A 22,393-nucleotide genomic window follows, 5' to 3' on the forward strand; every position below is an offset into this window, starting at 1 on the left:
TTGATACCTGGAAAATTAAACTAACTAACTTAAGGAAAGTAAAAGCAGAAACATGAAAAGCAATGAAATTGGATTGCAAAAACTTCCCCTATTACAGAGAAGATGGTAGTGATAATGCAGATAAAGGTAGTTTTTGCACTCCATCAGATAAATGGTCAAACTGCACATAACTCTTGTAAGGAAGAGGATGAAGACAAAATTAGGAGGGATGTGGCAAAGGCACAATCACCCTTTTCTCCCCTTCTAACCTCTTTTCATAGTAAAACAGCCTCAGGGAAAAGAAGATGCACTGATTTATATCAGAAACTTTATCTCAGTGCTGTCAAACTCATGCATTGAATAATGGTGTATCAAAGCCTACCGTGACTTCAAAGCCACGATGCCAGCTATGATAAACTTCTATCTTCTGTTCTTGCATTCTTGGTCTTTCTGAGCTCATGATTTTATGCTTTCTGCAGTCAAGATGACCATGCTTTTCCACTGAAACAACACTGGGACTTTTGTCCATTCACCTGAATCCATAACTCATAACAAAGTACCTAACAGTTTAATTTAGACTCATGAAAGAAGCAGAGGAAGGATTTCAAAACGCTTGCTTTTTTTTCAGGTCCTACATAAAAAAAACAAACAAACAAACAAAAAAACCCCCACTCTTTTTTTTCTGTTGTAGCTAGCAAGTGATGTTGAAGGGTGTTAACTGCAAACTGTGCAGCCCATGAGCCCCTGCACCCTGCCCCAGATATGCTGATGTAAAGTTGCTTCAAACATAAAGCGATGCAGTGAAAAAATGGTAGGAAAGTCAGTACACAGACCATTGTACTGAGGCACAGAACAAACACAAACATTTTAAACCTCTGTATGTTTTCATTTACAGGTTGGGGAGTGAACAGATCAAGGGCAACCCTGCTAAGAAAGACTTGGGGGGCTGTAGATGAGAGGCTGGATTTGACCTGGTAATGCAGACTTGTAGCCCAGAAAGCCAAACGTGTCCTCCTGGGCTGCATCAAAAGCAGCGTGGCCAGCAGGGTGAGGGAGGGGATTCTGTCCTTCTGTTCTCATGGACAGCTGCATTTAGCTCTGGGATCCCAAGCACTGAAAGATGTGGACCTTTTAGAGGAAGTCCAGAGGAGACCACCAAGATGATCAGAGGGATGGAGCACCTCTCCTGTGGAGAAAGGCTGAAAGAATTGGGATTGTTCAGCCTGGAGAAGAGAAGGCTTTGGGGTGACCTGATTGTGGCCTTCCAAGACCTGAAGGGAACCTACAAAAAAGATGGAGAGAGGCATGTAGTGACCGGACAAGGGGTGGTGGCTTTGAACTGAAAGAGAGCAGGTTTAGATTAGATATGAGGAAGAAATTCATTACTCTGTGGGTGGTGAGGCACTGAACAGGTTGCACAGGAAAGCTGTAGATGTCCTATCCCTGGAATTGTTCAAGGTCAGGTTGGATGGACCTCTGAGCAACCTTGTCTAGTGGAAAGATGTGCCTGTCCATGGCAGGGGGGTTGGAACTGGGGGGTTGAGGTCCCTTCCAACCCGGCCATTCTACAATTTTATGATTTATTTACAACTGTCATTTGTTGTCATTTCTACTGTCATAAAACCTCACACTCTAAAAACTCTCCCAGTGTCTCTCTCCTCTATGGTTTCGTTTTGTGACATAGAGCATTACCTTAAGAATGGGTCTGGCCTACTTGAAATATCTAATTTTCATGTTGTGTTTTCTGAAAAAAAATTAACAGTGCTGTACTAAGCATAGTGTTTCAGAGAAGGAAGGATGATGGGAAAGGGACCTGTAGAGGCTGGCATGGGTTATCACTGGGAATGGCATATCCCTTGAACTACCCTAGATCAAATAGGGAAACATTTTATTAAAGCCTGTTATTCCACCATTTGTCAGCTGTATCTTAAAATCAGGAGGCTACAAGTAGAACCACTACAAGCAGTTCATGGGATAATCATTAAACAGTCTGATTCAACGACCACTGAAGTCCACCAAAAGACTACCATCATCTTCAGCAGGCTTTGGATCAGTCATGTTGCTGGAGGATGAACATTGCTCCATTGTTCCATTCCAGGAAAATTACACACAAAAGCAGAACAGGCAGCAAAGCAACACCTTTCCTCCTGCTTTTAAAACATCTTTGTCAAATTTTCCCTTAACAAAGCCTTAAGCAAGTAGGGACTTCTTGTCAGAAAGCAAAATATAAGCATTTCTAGAATTAGGCAGTATGCATTTTATCATGTATATTTATGGACTCATCATTTGTAGGTTCAACATACAAAGTATTCATCATGTTTAGAGCTGTCCTTAAAAAAAAGTCCAGGCATTATTCTCTGTGCCTGCAAAAACAAATCCACCATGTATGTTTGGTAAAAAAGAAATAGTTAATTTACAAAGCTGTAGAATTGCTTTATTTACACTTGACTGTTTAACACCCAAGGGTTTTAATAGGTTTGGCACTGGCAGGATAGGGTGAAACAACACTATTACTTTCTCTGTATTATGCTTAATAATTATAAATTGCTGTGTTTTATCGCTCCATTTACAATAATAAGAGTATTGCTAAACAATTATCTTAACAATTATGTATTTTTGATGGAACAGCCACTGATGTTTGTCTTTATAAATTAAACTAGTCATAAAAGTCCATGTTTATAATAGTATTACCTTCTTTGAAATAACAAAATAGTCCACTATGGGCACCTACTGGGAAATTCATGGTGTCCTGCCTCTTATATTAGATATCTAAATGAACGACCGTGATAAAAGCATTTTTTTTCTCCTCATTGTTAATGACATACATACAAAAGTACTATAATTATTCTAAAGCAGCAGCTGAACATGGAGATACGGGTAATCTGTCATGAGTAGAGTACTGTGAAGACAGCAGACAATTAAAAATCCAAATATTATTTTTTGAAACAATTTAACTGTTCAAAAGCATCTATCAAATACTTACACAAGCAAATATTAGAATATTTTCCTCAAGTTTAGTATTTCATCAGTAGACTATAATTTCTGTAGAATATATTGAAGAGTAAGATATGAAAATATTTTTAAAAAGTACAGTAGCTATTCAAAGAAGTTATTGTACACTGCCCTTTGATAAAGCATTATCTTTCTAATCAAGGGATTAGTAAATAAACTGTTGCTTGAATAAAAAAAAGTTTTAGATCAGTAAATCCTATCAGATTAAAGCAGTCATGTCTTATCAGTCATGACCACAGTACAACCAAACCAAATTATTACTTCTTCCTACTGTTTTCTGAAATTCAGAGCTATAATTGCCAAAACAGAATTTCAGTGTAGAAAAAAAGAAATAGTACTGAAATACACTGTAAACTGTGTATGTTCAATATTGTGTACCAGAAAAGTAACTCCATATCATCCTGTATTTGACTTCCACTGAAAAACCAGGTCATGAGCCCCAGTGAAATAATACACACCTCAAAAAGCCAAACAAAACACCAATCAAATAAAAGAGAGAAAGTGAAAAATAATAATAATTTAAAAAAAGTCATGTCCGACATAGCATCAGTATCTGGTGAGGCTGCAGGTCTGAAGACATCCAGCTGTGGGCAAGCCTTTGAAAGGCTCTGTGCAGCACTAAGTGCAGGTAGACAGAACACAGGCATGGGTGACAGTGAACAAGAGCCCAAGAGCAGAAATTCACTGCTGTAAGAGAGAACTACTCATTTTTCCTCCTTCCTGGAAAACTCACATCTTCCCAGAAAGGGCTGATAGTCCCAAAGGAGTAAGTACAGCTTATTCAACTCCTCAAAGTCCAGATTCAGGCATGAGATAAAACAATCTTACTACTATGATGCACTCACAGATCCAAGACCAACACACAACTTATAACTGACTTCGTCCAGGCTTCCTGGCTAAGCGTTGTTGGTAGATGTTTTGTAAAGGCCTTATGTTATGCTTGAGCTATAGCACATCTTCCAAACAGATACAAGTTTATAATTTAAAGACTTGAAATGATGAGGATGACTACAGCTCTCTCTATCTCTTATCTTTCGCAGAGTTATTAGCTGTGGTTTCCTAGGACTAGATTGGACTCTTTTATCAAACTGAAAAGATACCTGCTATCCCAATTTTTCCTTGTTCAGATAAAACTGTCTTGATCTGTCCTGCAGCAAGCTAACTAGGCTGAGTTTCTTACGAATCTCATAAAAGGGGAAACTTGTGGTTAATTTTTGCTGCTCTTCCCAAACTACATCCAATTACCAGCACACTTTCAGGAATGGACAGCACTGCAGACCTTCTAGGGTTATATATAAAATTTATATTGCCTCCCTACTCCCACTTGATATTCTTATTCTTTTTATATTCATTCTATTACCTACAATGTACTGCTCTGAAAGGTCAGATTCAATGAATTATTTAATGTCATGGCAAGCTAAGGCATGAACTGATGTATCTTAACGGTCTCTGGTAGTTTCACCCTAGGCTGAGCTTCATTATGTGAGCCAAGGGGATCTAGAGAGGAATGGTCTTGATACCAGCTTTAATCCACTTGCTCTGAGCAACAGGCACAGTCACCCTGCACTTCACCTTGGCCAGCCTTCTTCTAAAACAAAGTTTTTACTACCAGAGGCCATTTTCAACACATTACACTGGGAAACAGCACACAACTTTCAAAGCTCCTTTGCCTAAATTTCTGAACTTCTGGAATTTCACCAGCTATTGCCACATGACAGTGGCTCCATCAGCTAGAGGTGCAAAGACCCAGGTCCAGAGAAAGTCACAAAAATGATCACAATGCTGGAGCACCTCTGCTATTAAGACAGAATAAGAGAATCGGGATTCTTCAGCCTGGAAAAGAGAAGGTTCTGGGAAGACCCTACAGCACCTTCCAGTAAAAAGAAGGCCTCTAGGAAAGCTGGGGACCAGCTGTTTAGCTGGGCCTGCTGCAATGGGGCAAGAGATTTTAAACTAAGACAACTGTGTTTAGAATACAAGGAGGAAATTCTTTACTTAAGGGTGGTAAGGCCCTAGAATAAGTTGCCCAGAGAAGCTATGGATGCCCCATCCCTGGCAGTGTTCAAATTTAGATTGGAAGGGCCTCTGAGCAACCTAATTTAGTGGAAGATGTGCCTGCCCATTGCAGGGAGGTTGGAACTAGATGATCTTTAAGGTCCCTTCCAACACAAACTGCTCTATGACGTGCTTACTTTGTCATCCTTAAGTACCAGCTTTGCCATGACCTCCAGTCTGCCTTCCTGAACTTCTCAGCATCTCACAGGAAATGGAGTTCCAGTTGCTGCTGTACTTACAAAAGCCTCATGATAACATCCTCTTCTGTAGGTGAGACAATCTCCAAAGGGATCAAATTAAGTGTATTGTGTATCTTTGGCAAAACGTATCCAGTACCTCTCCCCCTCTCTCACCTCATAGGTAACCTCTATATCCTATGAACCCCATAAAACTAGCAATACTCATAAAATTATAGGTGTTATAAAAATCCCCTCTGTCCACATCTTTCCCAATTTTAATGTGTATTTTTCATGTAAAAAAAAAAAAACAGACATGATTTTTTTTTCTACTGGAGATAATCACAATGACATGGTAGAATTTGCACCTTTAATTTATCACTTTTAGGCTGAGATAACAGAAATGTTTCAAAGAAATATTTTAAAACTGTCTAGGCAATTTTCCTTATAACAGGTTGGCTGTACAAACCATGTAAAATTGTCATGACAAACCATGTAAAATGTCAAGACAAGATTTTAGGTAACATGAGCTGCTTTGGGTAACAAGCAGGATCTTTTTTCTAAGTAACTCATAAATCCCAAATCCATTATAATAGAGCTTTCTGAATCATATTCCTCTCTCTCCACATATACATACAAACATGTGCAAATGCCTGCATACAAATGTAGAATATACACTGCATGCTTATGGCATGTTATTTGTCCAATAAACAATCCTAAGTCTTACATTAGCAAACTGTATCCTCAGTCTGTATATCTGGGAGCATAAATTATGCAATTTCCTCTTTGTCCAAAAAACCATGGTTGCTACAGTATGTGCTGAATTTTCTTCCCATCTCTCATATGTCAGTGTGGTACAGTTCCTTCCTTAAACCCATGGCAGTTTGAATGAATTATTGATGAACTCAAGCCATCTGCTGGACACTCCAACATGACTGTAATTGGTGTAGAACACTAAGAAATTGATTCAATACTTCTTAAGGGGAAAAGGAAGAAGTATCTTTACTAATGCAGTTGTCCTAATATTTAATTTAAGACTTTGAAAACAAGTAGAATGTCAGATGAAATGCAGAACAAAGGGGTATTTCTGGTCACAAAAGTATAATTTCCATGTAAAATTAAGCAGTAAGGAGAATGACACAAGATAAAAAATTAAAAAGAATATGGATTACAAACTCAATTAATTGTTTTAATTTTTTGCTGTCTTCCAACATGGAGAGTTTTTGCAATTTTTCTTGATAAATTCAGGCAGATGATATTTTCCTTTTAAGTCTCTGGCACACTTAAATGACACACAGAAAATAATATTGAGCAGAAAAGATGAAGTATGGAATGAAGATTTCAGTGTAATGACTAAACCTCATGATTCCTATGGTTTTGATAAAATACAGATGACCTAAAGTATTTTCAATTGCTGTAGCAACCAATTTCTTCTACAAAAGAACTGCCTTTTTCGCACAGTGCTTTCTGAGTAACAATCCTGCTGAAAAGCTGAAGTGATCATAAAATGGGTAAGCTCCATGATACAAAATGACAAGACCTTTGCCTCTCCTAGAGTCTTGTTTGATTCATAAGCTCAACAAATGTGGTTTTAACTAAACCTCCAATCAAACTGAATTACTTTATTTAACAATATAGAAAGTGGACTGCAGGGATTTTCCCTTGTGCAGTAAGTAAAATATATGAAGCTTTAGTTGGTATGGGGAGGAATAGGAGCTAAAAGAACAATTAACATTTCAGCACATAATATGTAAGAAATATGCCTTTGGGGAAACGTAGGCTGATGGCAATCTGGTTTTATCACTACAGTCTCTCCTTTGGTATTTGCAGTCTCTAGTTCAATATTCTAACTTCTTGGTTTCTCAGAACCAGCTTCTTTGTTTTTCAAACAAAGCCAAAGCAAGACTAATACCAACATAATTTGGAAGTCACCTGCTTTGAAATACACCATTTGTCTTTCCTCTCTTCCTGTTGCTACTTTCAGGAGGTTTGTGAATACTTAGTTGTTAAAAGCCAAGCAAAAAGTCAAACAGAAAATTATGTCTATGGGAAAAAAAGCCTAGAAAAGCTGAAGTAGTAGCTAAAATACTTCTCTTACACTGCTTGTTATGTGTTGCCTGTAATAAATTACAGATGATCACATCAGAAATAAAGGAAAAGCTGACTGATAAATCCCAGAGAAATCTATCACATTAAATTGCCTTTTGAAGCATTCAACATTTTTAAAATTAATTTATTTTTAGCTATATTTATTTTCTACTGGCTTCTACTAGTTTTTGTTTCAGATTAATGAGAAACTGTTTTCCTCCTTTGACGTCCCACTGTGACCCAGTCATCCCAATCAGTGGTAATATTTAACTGAAGAATCTCACTTTGGGGACTAATGAGTCAGAATATGTAAAACTGTTCTCTTTCCCTTTTAACTAACCTCCTGATTGGGCATACCAGGTAGAGTTAGAAGTAGATACTCAATCTCTTGGCAATTTGGGCAGTCCTTGTTGGCTGCACTACCACTAAAATAAAAATATTATCTAATTCTGTGTTCAAACTTTTCTAGTCCATCAACCAACACAGAAGTCCCCACAACATTTCTATTCCAACTACGTTAATGTATCAACAGCTAAGAGAGACTGTGAATCACAAAATTATTCTTATTGGAGGGAAACAGGAAAGAGAAAGGTCTTGCTAGTGACAGTCTTAAGCCTTTTGATCAGATTTTTTAAAAAGCGTCAAAAACCCCAAAAATCAGGCCTTGCATACACACAAAAAAAAGAAGTCAGAAAAAAAATCAAAGTCAATTGCACTGAAAGCCAGATCCAATTATTTTACAAAACAATTAAATCTAGACATCTCTCAATCAAAAAGAAGTCACAGAGAGTTTTATCAGACTAGGATTCAGAGAATCATATAAACATAGAATTTCCTGAGTTGGAAATGATCCACAAGGAGCACTGAAGTCCAGTTCCTGGCCCTGCACAGGACCACCCTAAGAATCACACCATGTGCCTGAAAGTGTTGTCCAAACACTTCTTGAATTCTTTCAGGGTCAGTGCTGTGGCCCTTTCAGGGAACAGGCTTTCCCTGGGGAGCCTGTTCCAGTGCCCAGTCTCTCTTTGGGTGAAGAACTTTATTCTTATATTGAATCTCAACCTCCCCTGGCACAACGTCAAGCCTGTTTTTGTCTCTTTGCCCCTTCCAATCTAGTTCAACTATTATGTATTCACTTAGGTACTTTCTCATTTCTACTATTTTTTTGCTTTTCCAACTCCTTAGACAAACTACAGGTTATAGGTTTCAAGCACTGAGATCCCTAAGATATTTTTGGCAGATTGAAAGGCAACATTGCCATGAGAGAAGGAATATGAAATGGAAGTGTAGAGGAGCCACTGAAAGTGGACCCTAATGTTCTGAGGAGCCACCTTACAGACACACCCAGCTTCAAGAAGCACCATTCTTCATTTTATTTCACTTTATAGACTTAAGTGTCATCTGAAAAATAAATAGAATTGTGAAAGTAAAAACTAACACTGAGAATCAGGAAGAGACAGGATCAGCATGCCACAGAGCTAGAGAAAGATCTTGTCATCTTCAGGGACTCCTGATTCAGCTTCCATTACGCAATTCATTAAAATTATACTGTTATAGCAGTGGATCATGGAGTACCAACACCTCTCCATGACATTTTTCTCTGAGTAGAGTTTTACTCATTTACAGTCACTCTCCTTATGTCCTTCCCACCCCAAAGAGTGCTGCTTCCACCTTGACAGGGGAAAAAGCCTGAAAACTAAAGACTAAAGATACTTCAAATTAGTGGAAATATACAAGACATTGCAAATTGGTCACAGTCCTTTCACCCTTCTCTCTCAGCAGTTTAAATTGCCTTTTACCTCCTATGAACACTGGTGCATGTAAAACTGCCACCTTCAAAACAGCATTCCTTACAAGGAGGTGATGCAAATGCCTTTCCTTCAAACTACGTACCTGTAGCTGACAGAAGTCTCCAAGGGTCAACTTACAAAACCATAAAAATGTCATGTTTGCCTCTCAGCTCTTGACATCACCTTTGCCATCTTTCTATCAAAATACAGCATTTTGGTATAATTCAGAGAAACTACAAGCCACTTTATTGACAATGCAGTCTACATATCAGTGTTTTGGAGAGCTACTTCTCTGTCATCCTGAAGCTATTTGGATAGCAGATGAAAACCAGTTAATTTCTGTGATTCATATAGCCAGCACTGGCTCAGGATAAAAGGGAATGCTGATGTCACCACTGGGAAAAGTCACATTGTGACAGCCTTCCCAAAGCATCACAGGCCCACAATCATCATGTCTTCTCAGAAATGGCTATGTTTTGCCCTTACAATAGCTTGATTAGCTGATGTGTATATGCTGAATTAGTCAGCAACTGACTGGCAGGATAGGGAGTTGTAAACTTCCCAGTGAGGGCAGACAGACACTTTTGTAAGGACAGAGTTACTTTGTGAGTTCTGTGCATGCAGTGGTGAAGGCATCTCTGTCATCTTCCTACTTCACAGCCACGCCATGCTGGCAGCCCCAGGTGCATGGCACAATCTCTCCTGTCAGCCTATACTGCTTCCCCAGTCCCAGAAACTGTTTTGCAGAGTCTGGTGTTTCCCAAACAGCTCCTGAAACTGTCTCTGGCTTGTGTTTCTCCCTGACTTCTACTTTCTGCTGATTAAATTTCATAGTGAATAAACCTGTGTAAGTGTCACTGTCCTGTTGTAATGTCTTGAAGGCATCCACAGAACATTCAAGTACAAACAGCACAATGTAAAGGGCTGGCTTGCCCAACATTGTCTTTGAGGATTTGGAAATGCCACTTCAAAAGAGACATATAATGCAGCTGGGAAAGAGAAACCTTGCAATTGCAGTAGTTTGACACCTACTCTGCAACCCTCCCTACCCCAAACACAGGATGGGAGATTTTTAGCTACCTCCTGCTCCATATTCCAACTGGATGTAATCCTTTGATGCATGAGGCTTGCAAAAACAGTACAAAGAAGGATAAACATCTGTTGCAGAGCATGCAATATAAAGGTAATTCATCACATGGAAGCATTGATTCATAATAAACTCAAATCTGGGTGTTCATTTGAATGACTTTACATGGAAACAACTACTCTGAAACATCACTGATTCACATCAGTGCATCTGGCTTTAGAGCAAATCTTCCATTTGGACAAGCCAACACTTTTATTTAGTTGGATGAGAAGCAATAAGCTCATCAGAACAAGCTAATGAGAGCAACATTTGCTGGTTCACATCTGAAGAATCAATCAGTACAGTTACTTGTGTTTTGGGCACAGCTGTTCCACATCTCCATTCATGCCCTTGTGTTCCATAAAGCAACTTGTTAAGGAACAGCTGACCTGAAATTCATCACGGCTGACTCCTTTTTCTAGAGAATAGAGTGAGATGATAACACAACATTTCAAACAGATGACACATGAGCCTTGAAATTTCAAAAAGGGGCCTACACTTGCTGACTCTGAGGGCCATTCAGCATGGTTAACACAAAAAGAAAATTAAGTGTACGCAACAAATTAAGATCTCGGCACTCACAGCATCTGAATTATCAAGGCCAAACCTTTCTAAACCATGTCAGTCAACTTTCTCCCAAGAATAAGCAAGGATATGACACTGCATTCTTTGAGAGATATGATGGATTTAAAAGAGAACAACGTCCATAGTTGGCATTGATTTTAACAATAACAAGTAATATCTCTGTACAGCTTGCAGCTCTTACAGGCCTTTGAAAAGGTGGGCGGGCATTTCTGAAATGTTATTGCAGATTAGTAATTAAAATCTGGAGAAACCTGAATTAGCCTTCAATGTATTAGCTCAAGAACAAGAAGCACCACAACAGCCCAGAAAAGAAGATAAAAGAGATAATATTAAATGTGTGCTCTCACAGATTCAGAGCCATTTTGAAGTATGATCCAGTTATCTCTGTATTATGTTGCAGAAACACCTCAAGAGATAGAAGATACATATCTAACAATACCCCTCAAGACAGAGAGGAACTGACTTCTAGTATCCTGACTCTGAGCTCCTTGCATGGGCTAGCTGATCAGATGTAGCTAATTAAATGCCCTGGCAGAAAGCTTATCTCCATTGATGGCACTTGTAAAACTCTGACAGATCACTTGGTCCAACATTTTGTCCCTTTGTTCACCATGATGTGTCTAAAACCTAAAACACTAGCAATTCATCAATCAGGGCCTGACACAAAGTGGTTACAGCCTCCAGATTCATTTACTGAACTGAGAGTACCTTCAAATTAAAACGTCTGCATGACTGGTTTTTCAGAAAAAGCAGTTTTCAAGGTTCACGGTTGCTAAGCAGTATCATAGATAATAGCTTAATATGCTTGATTTTTTCTCTATGATGCTGATGAAGAAAGAATATCTTTAATAGAAAGTCCACCAAAATTACTTCATCCAGTATAAGAAACTGTCTAAACTACATCCAGGAACATTTGAAAAGAGGCATTTTCAGCTGCTGTAAGATGATGCTGATGACAGGCACTGTCACTGAGCTCCCTTTTACACTTGCATTTAGCTTTGAGGATGCAGAGTAGGAAAAGTGGTTCCCTGACATTCACAGAGTCAAATGGGAGTGACAGAATCCTCATTCATTTCGCAATGATGGTGAGGAAAGTCAGTATTGATTAAATTCATGTTAGCACTTAAAATGCAACATGCAGCCTAAAATCCTGGAGGGTTCCTTCTCTCCAGTCTTATGGCAATACACCATTAAACCATAACTTCTACTGCAGAATTGAAAGAATCCTCTAGATCCTCTTGATGAAAACTTGCTGTGACATTAACATGCCAAAGAAAGAGTTATTTCAGAGACGTTTTTGAGTCATTTCTCTTAAATAGAAAATAGAGCCAACAAGAAATAAAAGCCCTTAATGAATTTCACCTTTTTCATTTCTCGCTTTGCAATATAGGTATTTTTAGTGGAATTCCAGAGGATATCAAATACTGATTTACTGCTGTTACAGTTGCAAGGAATGGACTAATCTAGCCTAATTTAGCAACCTAGAAGTCAGGTTTCTACTTAAAAATACTTTTCTGTTCTTCTTGTTTAGTCAATAAAGCTTTCTGCAACAGGATAGCTTTTCCAAAACAAGTATTTTAGATGGATTACCCTCCTCAGATGCCAATTTCTCCTGGATGGCAGCCTGGATAACTATTTTAATTAAAGTGTGAACAAAGTACCACTGCCATGCCACTACTCACTGTTTGGTTTATGGAGTAAGTAGTACACTTGTGTGTCACTTAAAATTTCAGCAAAATACCTTGCTAAATAAAAAGACAGTTTACATAAGTTGTGATCCTTGTAGACTAATGCCTACTGAGTGCAATCTAAGAAAAACAAGTTATTCATGATATAGGAGTTGCCTATGAACAGCTAATAAGGCAAATTACTAGTCAGATGTTTTTCTTTGTTTCAAAAAAAAGGGTTGGTTAAGCTGATTCTTAAACAGATAAAAATGTAACATTATCCAATGATAATGAAATACATGAACTTCTGAGCAACCAATTAATTGATACGGTACACTAAAATACCTTCTAATATGTCAGTGTTGCATTGTTGCTCACTGTCATATAAAGAAAAAATTGCTCCATTGTGCCATGACTTCAATGTTATCTCAAAATACTTATTGTTAAGTATGTGTGAAAAGCTGTAACTCACAGAATCCATATCAGCAGCAAAATAAACCCAACATAAATAGCTCCTGATAAATTTTGAACTGACTGCACTTCAGATACATCCTTTGTATTCTGTTCGCTTGCTACTTGTCTTGACTTGAAGCTTACATTTAGAAAAGTGATCTTGTTTCTTCCTCTTTTTTGAAGTTCTGTAACTGTCTGTCTTGAATGGAATTCATCTTGACCACAGCCTCAAGTGACTTTCATAAAACTGACCTCTCTTTGCAAGGGAAACCATAAACATGACTTCTGAGTTTGTGCTGGAAATAGCCCAGGAGAACAAAATACGGAGCAAAAGCCATTGAACAGCACCCAGAAATAATGAATCCAAATGGATTTTGTCTGCAAACCATACTTGATTCATATTTCTGCAACCCTGGCTTTCAAAGGACAACTTGAACACTAATTAAGTGTTGCCAGAGCCAAAATAATTCAATGGATCAGAATGACCTACAGGGGATATTTATAATGAATATCCCTGATAATCTCTAGACCTAAGACTTCCTAGGATACAAGAGTGTCGCTCATTCTTAAAAAACAAAACAAAATCTCTCATCAGGTTCCCGCTCAGTAGCCCCTGGAGTCAGCAGAAGTGGCTATAACAGTTTTCTGCTTAAGGAAGATTATTTTCAGTAATGAATGCTTAAAAAGCCCACCCATAATTAAAATATTACAATGTAATAAAAAGCCCATAGGAAAATTTCTGTGTTATGCATTGCCTTTAACTTCTTGAATTTGTTGTAGTAAAACCATTATAAAAAAGGGACTTTCCTGAAAAACTAGTCTATCTGTTTCTTATCCTGTAGGAGTAACAGTTAGACAATGAATTTGGAGCTGATAGGAAAAGGGCTGAAAAAAAATTATCTAAAAGAAATTACTCTCATTTATTTTGTGGGCAATTTAGAAATAAAGCTAATTTATTAGTTAGGGATATGCATTTTCCTAACAAAAAAAAATATTTAATTGACATTTTTCAGTTATCCTTTCTGGTGGAATTTTGAATTTTTTAAATTTAAAAAAATGGTTTTTGAAAGTTTTTAATTTTTTTCAATTACAGACTTTTTTTAAGAAAGCAGAAATTGCGTCATCCTTTTCTTTTTCTTCAAGCTCATAACTCTTTTCACAAGTTAATCTTCTGACAATGTTTTATTGGAAAACAGATATTGTGTTTCATTAAAAACTCTCTTTAACATTAAAGTTTGACTTAACATCTAGCATTTATGTGTATTTTGCTTGGAAGTTTTGGGCTTCCCTAATCCTGGTGAAGTTTGATGCTCACCTGGTTGTGAAATCTGCCTTTTTCTTTTCTTACGCAATTTGTGTTTTCTCTATTTGACATGCTATGATCTTTATATCAGTATTTTGAAAGTAGATTAATTTTTTCCACACTCTCTGCAGTTATAATGACAAATTGTTTGTTGACTTTACAAAAAGCTTTGAGGGAAAGCTGCATAAAAATAGCCACTGAATTTCACACGAATGTAAAATATACCTTGTTATACCCAATCAGCAAGAGACCACAGGAAAAAAAATAGTCTTGGAATATCAATTTCTCATTAATGTGCTGCAGTGACCACAAGATAGTACAGTTTAAGATCCTGAGGAAAAAGAGGAAGAGGAGTCCAGTCTAAAATCAGAGTGCAGCTTGTTCAGGGCACTGCAGAGCAGGGTCTTTTGGGATGCGGCTCTGAAAGGCCAGAGCCCAGTAGAGCTGGGTGACCTTCACAGAGAGCCCCCTCCAGGTGCCAGGGTGGTCTATTCCAATCTGCAAGGAAGCAGGACACCAGTGTGGCTCCACAGGGAAAGCCTGAACAAGACCCAGTGCAAAATGGAAAGAGATCAGAAATGGAAATGGAGACATGTTACCCAGGAGAAACAGAGAAGATGTACCTGGCCAGGCAGGGATGGGGTTTGCAAAGCTAAGCACTGAAACTTATCCAGGATGGATGAAGGATAAAAGAAGGGTCTCTACAACCACAATAGCAGTGAAAGCCAAGGGAAGTAAAAACTTACTGCTAAATTGAGTGGGTAGCCTGATGAAGGATACTGAACAAGCTCAGATGTTTGATGCTTTCTTGGCTTTGGCCTTTATTGGCAAGGTCTGCTATCCTGGTCCCTGAGCTCAGTGACAGAATTTGGGGAACAAAGGCAGACAAAGGCTGAATTAGGGATTGCTTAGGTAAGAGTGACATTCACAAGTCCATGGGCCTAGATGGGATGCATCTAAAGCTCATAAAGAAGTTGGCTCATGTTTTTTTGAAAGGCTGCTGGTTAGGAACTGAAACACCTACCCAGTGTGGTTGTGAAATTGCCATATTTGGAGATATTAAAGACTTGATTAGGCAAGTGCTGAGCAGCCACATCTAACTTTGACACTACCTGGCCTGGAGCAAGAGGTTAGACTGGATGACCTCCAGAAGTCTCCTCTCAGTTCTCCTATGCTTTTGTGATAATGCCCATTGGGTAACCCATGCATTTAAAACACCCTCACTGCCAACCACTGAGATGCTGCTACCAGCAGGAAAACAAGATTTCAAAACTTCTCCCACACACATTGAAAAATGCAGATGCATTGAAAAGTTGTAAATGTATCTAGTCCATATGAAAACCTTCAATTATACAGAAGAGATTCACTATTTCATTGCTGTAAAGAATTGCTGTGGTGTCAGGACTGCTCATTGACAGTGTCTAGTCATTCCAGGCATGTCCACTGGCACGAAAGTAAGTTCTTATTTTCAAATGCTGTAACATACAACCCAAATATATTTCACTCCAAATTTCATCAAAGAATGAATCTCTGTCAAAATCCCAACAGCAGACATGTTTTGAAAGCAGAGGTAGAATTACAGTGTAAGAAAAGCATCACCTAAAGCTTTCCCTGGGACGAAACAACACTTAATTTAACATTACTTATGTAGTCAATGTAATTGGGAAGGGTGACATTCTAATTGAGTATCTCATTTGAAGGCAGACAGAGAATCAACTATACAATAAATTCAGTTTGTCTCAGGTCTAATCAGTCTGTTTTCCTTGCTGTTATTACTACATATTGCTAGAAGCAGAAAATGAGATAGAGAACCTAACTTTGCTTAATATCAAAGAATCAGGGAAAGAATGAAGACAATATTACTGCTTTATTGAGAAACAAAGACCTCAGAAATTAGTATAAGACCAATTTTTGAGGCTTATACCAGTAGTCAACACAGAGCACAAGACAGAACTTTATTAGAAGCAGGACAGTTCTTTCAGTTTAAGGAGTCTACTCATCACATGAAGCTCTTAGCAAATTTTGTTTGTTAGCTGACTTGCAGGTTAACACTTTTTTGGAAAAAAATCTGAAAATATATTTTGTTTAATCCCACCTAACACAGATGAAGGTTTTCAGCATTTCTGGTATTTTTATACTATTTCTGCACCATCTTTGGAAGTTTTCTTTCAGCTAAATCCCCAGCAAACAAGCAGCCGTTTGCAGGAGAAATACAACTGCTGTGGCACTTCCTGGCCAAATTTCTGTAAACAAATGTGACTTCTCAAAATTACACAGGTAACAGTGAAAACACTGATAGCTGTAATTTTTGAGAAGAGGTACCTGTACCATTAAAATCTGAGCATCTCTCAGGAATCAACAAGACCCACCAATTCAGAGTTTACACCAATGGGAAGAATACAGAAACAAAATTGGGTGCTGTTCAATTTTGCACCATGTTTTGTTCTCCTGAGCTATTTCCAGCACAGGCACAGCAACCAGGCTACTGGAATTTAAGTTATTAATTCTTAAGTTTTTTAGTTACTTGCCATTTTTCTGTGCAATGCACTAACATTTCTCATTACTCCAAAAGCAAAATTTATTATGTGAATCGCAATACATCTTTTTCGATATCCTTACCATTTGGCACTCACTGTTCTTCCTTTCCTTCTACATCCCATTACAAATACTGACAGTTCTTCTTTCCTGTACTATCCCCAGCCACTTTTTTTGTCTAGTTTTCTGACTTCTGTCTTTTCTTCCTGCTTCTTTCACACACTCGCCTACCTGCATTCCACCTAAATACTTTTTGAGCTTCTCTATATATTTACATGCATTAATTCACTCTCAAAAATCACCCGACCTACCACATTTTCTTTATTCTTTACATAAGACAAACCTGACTTAATTTGCTTCATGTGAAAAATAAACAGTAATGCAACAGTGAGTGGAGCTTCCATGCTTCAGGAATCATCTTTTCAACAATCCATACAAAAAAAATTAATACCAGGAAAATACTATTCCTCTTTTGATACTCAAGTACTTTGGAACTTCTCCTGAATGTTTTTATACTTTTTCAGCTACTCAGATGACATTTTAAGAGGACACTTCATTTCAATACTAAAATAATTCATAATTCTTCATTATAACTAAAGCAAAATTATTTTCTCTTTTCTCAGCCATGGGAAGGCAGGACTTGCTGTACTACTGAATGACTGCACAAGGCAATAAGTCACTGTGTTTGCAGTTTAAGTGACAGGACATCCACTACCTGACAAGGTCGATGACTCTCTCCCTTGGAGCAGTGCTGACTGGCTCATCATTAATCATTATGATCTGATCCCCTGGTATAAGCTTTCCTTCAGAGGGGCCGCCTGCAGACAAATGAAGAAAGGAAAAAAAAAAAAAGAGTACAGGTTAGCAGACCATTGTAAACACACAGATACTGTTGTTCATATACTACATGTGTAGTTTTTCTTTAGCTAATGACATTTTTACACTAACACTATTTCTGGCGTTACCAGTACTCCCTCACCAGGAAAATCTTGCAAGCTGCTAATGGTTTAGCAGCTTCTACTGAAGTTCCTCAAGTTCTAAACCTGTATCTAACTACCTAAACTAAGGGCTTAGTTTTCTGAAGGGCCAAAAGGACCCATAAGCCATGGACTTATGCACCCTTTAAGGTGCAATCAACTGTATTTTAATCATCCTTGATCAATGTTTGTCTGATATTTTTTAAGACCACCCTGAGAAGGATTTCTTGTGAACAAATGATCCTGTTTATCTACTGTTAAGAACAGGAAGCCTTTTCCCATAGTAAATATACCAGATCTTCCTGGTTGCAATATATTGTTTCCTGTCCCAGGCAAAGTAACACCAGAGAAAATCTTATTCCTCTTTCCTATGAAACATCACTCATGTATTTGAATGTCATTCACAGGTGTCTCCTATGATTTTTCTGTTCTAGGCAAAACAAACCTGTTTTCTTCAATTGGAGACAGAAAGTTTTTATACTCCAGCTGCTTGAATCTCTTTTCTGCTGGATTCCTACCACTTGATGAACATGGGTACATCCAAAAGCATTGCCACTTTCAGTTAGACATGAATATTTAGCATTAGTCTGAATAGACAATCAGTCATGTATATGTCTATGTGGTTTGGATTCTGGCACTGCTGAAATGCTCATTGAGTGCATTGTATTTTATAAAATGCACATATTACTTTGTTTCTCAGCACAATTACATGCCCAGAAGTTGATGTGACATCACAGTTCCTAGTGTAGAGAGATATATCCTCTCTAGTCTTTGTCTTTACACTCTGCAATGATGATACATAAAATACCAAATAATATTACCATTATGAAGATGAAGTCTAAAAACAAAATGTTTCAGCATCAAAACAAAGTCATTGAACAACTGAGCTAATGCTGATCCTTTCCTGTTTGCTTTGAAAACTTTACTCTACTTCCATATCCCACATAAATGGATACAAATACATGTAGGAGAATGTTGTCCTGAGCTTATATTTCCTCCTATTCATTTGAAACAGAGCAGAGTACACACATTTTCCAAATTTTTCCATAAAACTACATTAATAATGCCAAGTTGAGAGAAATGAGCTGTCTGGATCTGGTTCAAATATTAGTTACACTGCTCACTTCATGTGAAAGCAATACAAATGTAATCAATGCACACACGTTGGTAAATGACATCAGAACCTCACAGAGTCGATTTTGCCTCTGTCTCCTCTGCTCTCTGTGGGGGTTCTGGAGAACATATTGAACAGGAGCAAAGTCAAATCCCTGCCCTTGGCTGCAATTTTACATAACAGCTGGACTTTTAAGCATAGAGAGCAGGAGCCTGTGATTTGGGAAACAGATTATCCCAGGTCTGGTTTCTTATAACTTCAAAGAGATCACAATCCTCACTAATTTTCACTGCAGGTAAGATGTCTGGGGATATCTTTTGACCTGGCTTTTAACCATATAGTTATACAGATGCATTCATTAAAGAAAAAAAAGCCAGCAGTAATATCCTCTTTTTCAGAAAGAGATACTGTTTTCAGAAAACTAACTTTCTTTGGGAAGGTGATGGTGAGAAAGAAAAATATGCAAGCTTTAAGTTCAGAACTCAACATACCTCTTGAAAATGCTGATTCAATGGTAATGAAGGTGACAGCAAACCAATGTAAAGATACCAGGGAGAAGACCTTCTTTCCTTGAATGAAATGGGTTAACTTTTTTCAGGCAAACAATAGTAATGGCTCTGAGCAGTAACTCCAAACTGGCTTTTTGCCAATACATTTATGTAATGTTCAAAAATGAGTGTAAGGAAGGAAACCATTGGGTAAAACAAGGCTAAAAATCATATCTAGTATTTGTGATTACTTTGCCTGCCTGAATATTTCAACAGGTCTCAAATTTGTAGCTGCATTTCATCTTAGTAGCCTAAATCAAAGTTTTCTTCTGGGGTCAGGTGGGGAAAACATACCTGGTGTTACTGAGCGTACAACAACTGGCTTTTCACTACCAGCCACAAACCCAAATCCTAGCACAGGATCCCTCCTCATTTCCACTTTCCGAGGGGCTGGAGGGGTTATTTGGCAGCTCTCTATTCGAGGGTCTTCAAATGTGGCTGATTGTGTCATGTGACTGTGAAAAAAAATAAAAGATGGAAAAAGGAAAAAAATCATTAAAACATGATTTTGTGGTATCTACTTGAGCCAAGCAATTTGTGCAACGATATGAGATGAATATCTGAAACGTTCTCACTAGAGGAACTAAAGCACCAACTTAATAATTTTCTATTAGGTTTTCTTATGCATTAAGTAATAATGCTGCTGGCAGGTCTCAAATAGTAATCAATAGTATCAGGCTTGAAAGAGGTTTTTTTTTTTGACAGCACACATTTAATCATATCCCATATATGAAAGAAAAACAACCCAGTAATAAAGCCTTTGTGATCTGTGCTTGAATTTTTCATCCTTCAATTTTTGGAAGGGAAAAATAATAGTAGTGACCTACTCATAACATAAAACTCAATAATTAGAGTCTGTCAGAATTTTTAAAAAGAGAACACACATTTTAATTTGGGGATCTAACATGTTAAGCAAGTTTCTGAGCTGAATCCTCTCCCTCCCTGAGGCATCCATAACAGCTCAATATTTGCTATTTGGATAAACTACCTGAAATCACTTTAAAATGTTCCAGGGCACAAACAAACAAAAAAAAAAACAAGAAAATATATTTATGTGGAATTACTAAAATAGTTTGCTTTTTTCTACATGTTATGACAAAGTCTGTTTATTGTACCTAGAAGAAAAAATTCTCATGGCTGGAGGGAAAGATCTTGAGTTTTCAAGCAGAAAATAGAAAAGATGAAAGCTATCCAACATCCCATATCCATGAAATAGGTAACAGCTTAAAAGCATAAAGATTTTAAATTAACATTAATAAACACTGAAACACTGGCTGATGCTATACACAGTCAGAACCAAAACATACTTTGCATTTTCCACCCAATGGCTGGAGTCCACATTGAATCATAGCTACCAATTCCCAGTGCCAATCAGACAGACAAACAGACCACTCCAGTGCCATACCCCAGACACCATCCATTGAACTCATGTGCTTCAGGAGACCAAACTACCACTGCAGGCAACAAGCAATATCTGGTCAGCACAGTACAAAGATTTCAGCTCATGGCATCAACTTATTGCAGTCCTGAGAGACCTCAGATAATATTTGTTTTAAGTTGCCTGACCAAGAGTTAACTTTTTTTTGCTTTCAAGAGACTGTAAGTCTGCAAGTGCTGAATGACTCTAGCTCATGGTAGATAAATGCAGTAGGCAAATGGAGGAAGCCAAGTCCCAGCCCCACCTGCAGAGAGGGCACAGGCTCTGAGAAAGGTAACAACCATGTGCACAGCCTGAGAACTCTGAAATGCACATCAGAGAGGCAGATATCCCTACAGCACTAGGCAGTATCATCCATTGGTGTCCTCATAGGTAATTAATAATATGAAAGTCTTGACATCTTGAAATCTTTGACAATTTTACATATAACATGTTTTAACATGAGGGTTAAGGGACATACCGTGCAACCAGCATTGTTGCTCTCACCACCTGTCCCTTTTCCATCTGTGAATACAATTCCCTGAAGAACTCCAAACTGGCAGTCCATAAGGAGAAAGGTATCATTCAGAGATCTGTTTTCAGCATCAATGACTCACAAAAACTTCTCTGATCTTTCCCCAACACATACACCTTGGGCATGACATCAATTTACTTTCTCTCCATGGTCTGCTTCATTACTGATACACAGAAGAGCAGCAAAATCTCAGTAAACTCTCAGTGGTAGTCTATTTCTGTTACTGGATTTTTCTAGGGCTTTTCTTCAAAGAAGCTTTCTATCCCTGTGACTAGATTCAGTCTGCCTAAGAGTAACATGCTGTCTTTTTATGCATATGATCAGAGGCAGCAGAAGCTACTTCCTTACAAAAAATAAGAGAGCAAGAGAATATCTCTGTGCTCTCTTAATATATGCATAAGGTGAGGTCAGCAAAGAAAGTACTTGTTTTTTACCAGCTAGAGCATCATATCTGATACTTGATTATCTTCCTCCTCCTCCTGTTCCTCCAGCTTTTGTCAGTTTATTTTAGATAACATTCTATTTTCTTTTTCCAATGAACTGTTAGAAAGCCCAGAGAATTATACACAGACCCTTTAAGAAATCTATCTTCAAGACCTCCCAGGCATCTCCTCTCCATAAATTCCTATTTGTGGTTTGTGCATCTAGATATTCAAACATTTTTTCTTTCTAATGAGACAATTTCTGAGGTGTCACTGGTATCTAAAACACTATTTATTTCAACTTGAGAGCTTTGTTTTGATAGAGAAGACAAAACTCTGCATTTTTTACTTCTCTTTGATGACAGCCCCACAAAGTTAACTTTCCACAAAGTTAGGATAATCTATTTAATATTTTTTTCCTAATAGCTGTTTCCATTTTTAGAGCACTACAAGTCCAAACAGAAAGCGCCTTCTGTCCTAAAGAGAAAATACCATATTTACAAGCAATGTGAAACTACTGCTTGAGCCTTTGAAAACTACTTTCATTGTACTACTGCATTGTACTTACTCTGTCTTCAAACACTTTTACAATCTGTTTTAAAAAGAAAAAA

At 37.8% G+C, this 22,393-nt stretch overlaps 1 protein-coding gene across 2 annotated transcripts in view; it reads right to left on the minus strand.

Moving 5' to 3' along the window:
- FRMPD4 (FERM and PDZ domain containing 4) overlaps positions 1–22,393 on the minus strand; it is a 292,864-nt gene that overhangs the window by 45,430 nt on the left and 225,041 nt on the right. For both annotated transcript variants that reach the window (XM_030950574.1, XM_030950563.1), the window contains exons 3-4: positions 19,703–19,863; positions 17,485–17,587 (exon numbers count right to left, since the gene is read on the minus strand). In XM_030950574.1, the coding sequence (XP_030806434.1) occupies positions 17,485–17,587; positions 19,703–19,863 (264 nt within the window). The remainder of the gene's footprint in view (positions 1–17,484; positions 17,588–19,702; positions 19,864–22,393) is intronic.

This window comes from Camarhynchus parvulus, chromosome 1, assembly GCF_901933205.1.
Source record: "Camarhynchus parvulus chromosome 1, STF_HiC, whole genome shotgun sequence".
Lineage (NCBI taxonomy): Eukaryota > Metazoa > Chordata > Aves > Passeriformes > Thraupidae > Camarhynchus > Camarhynchus parvulus.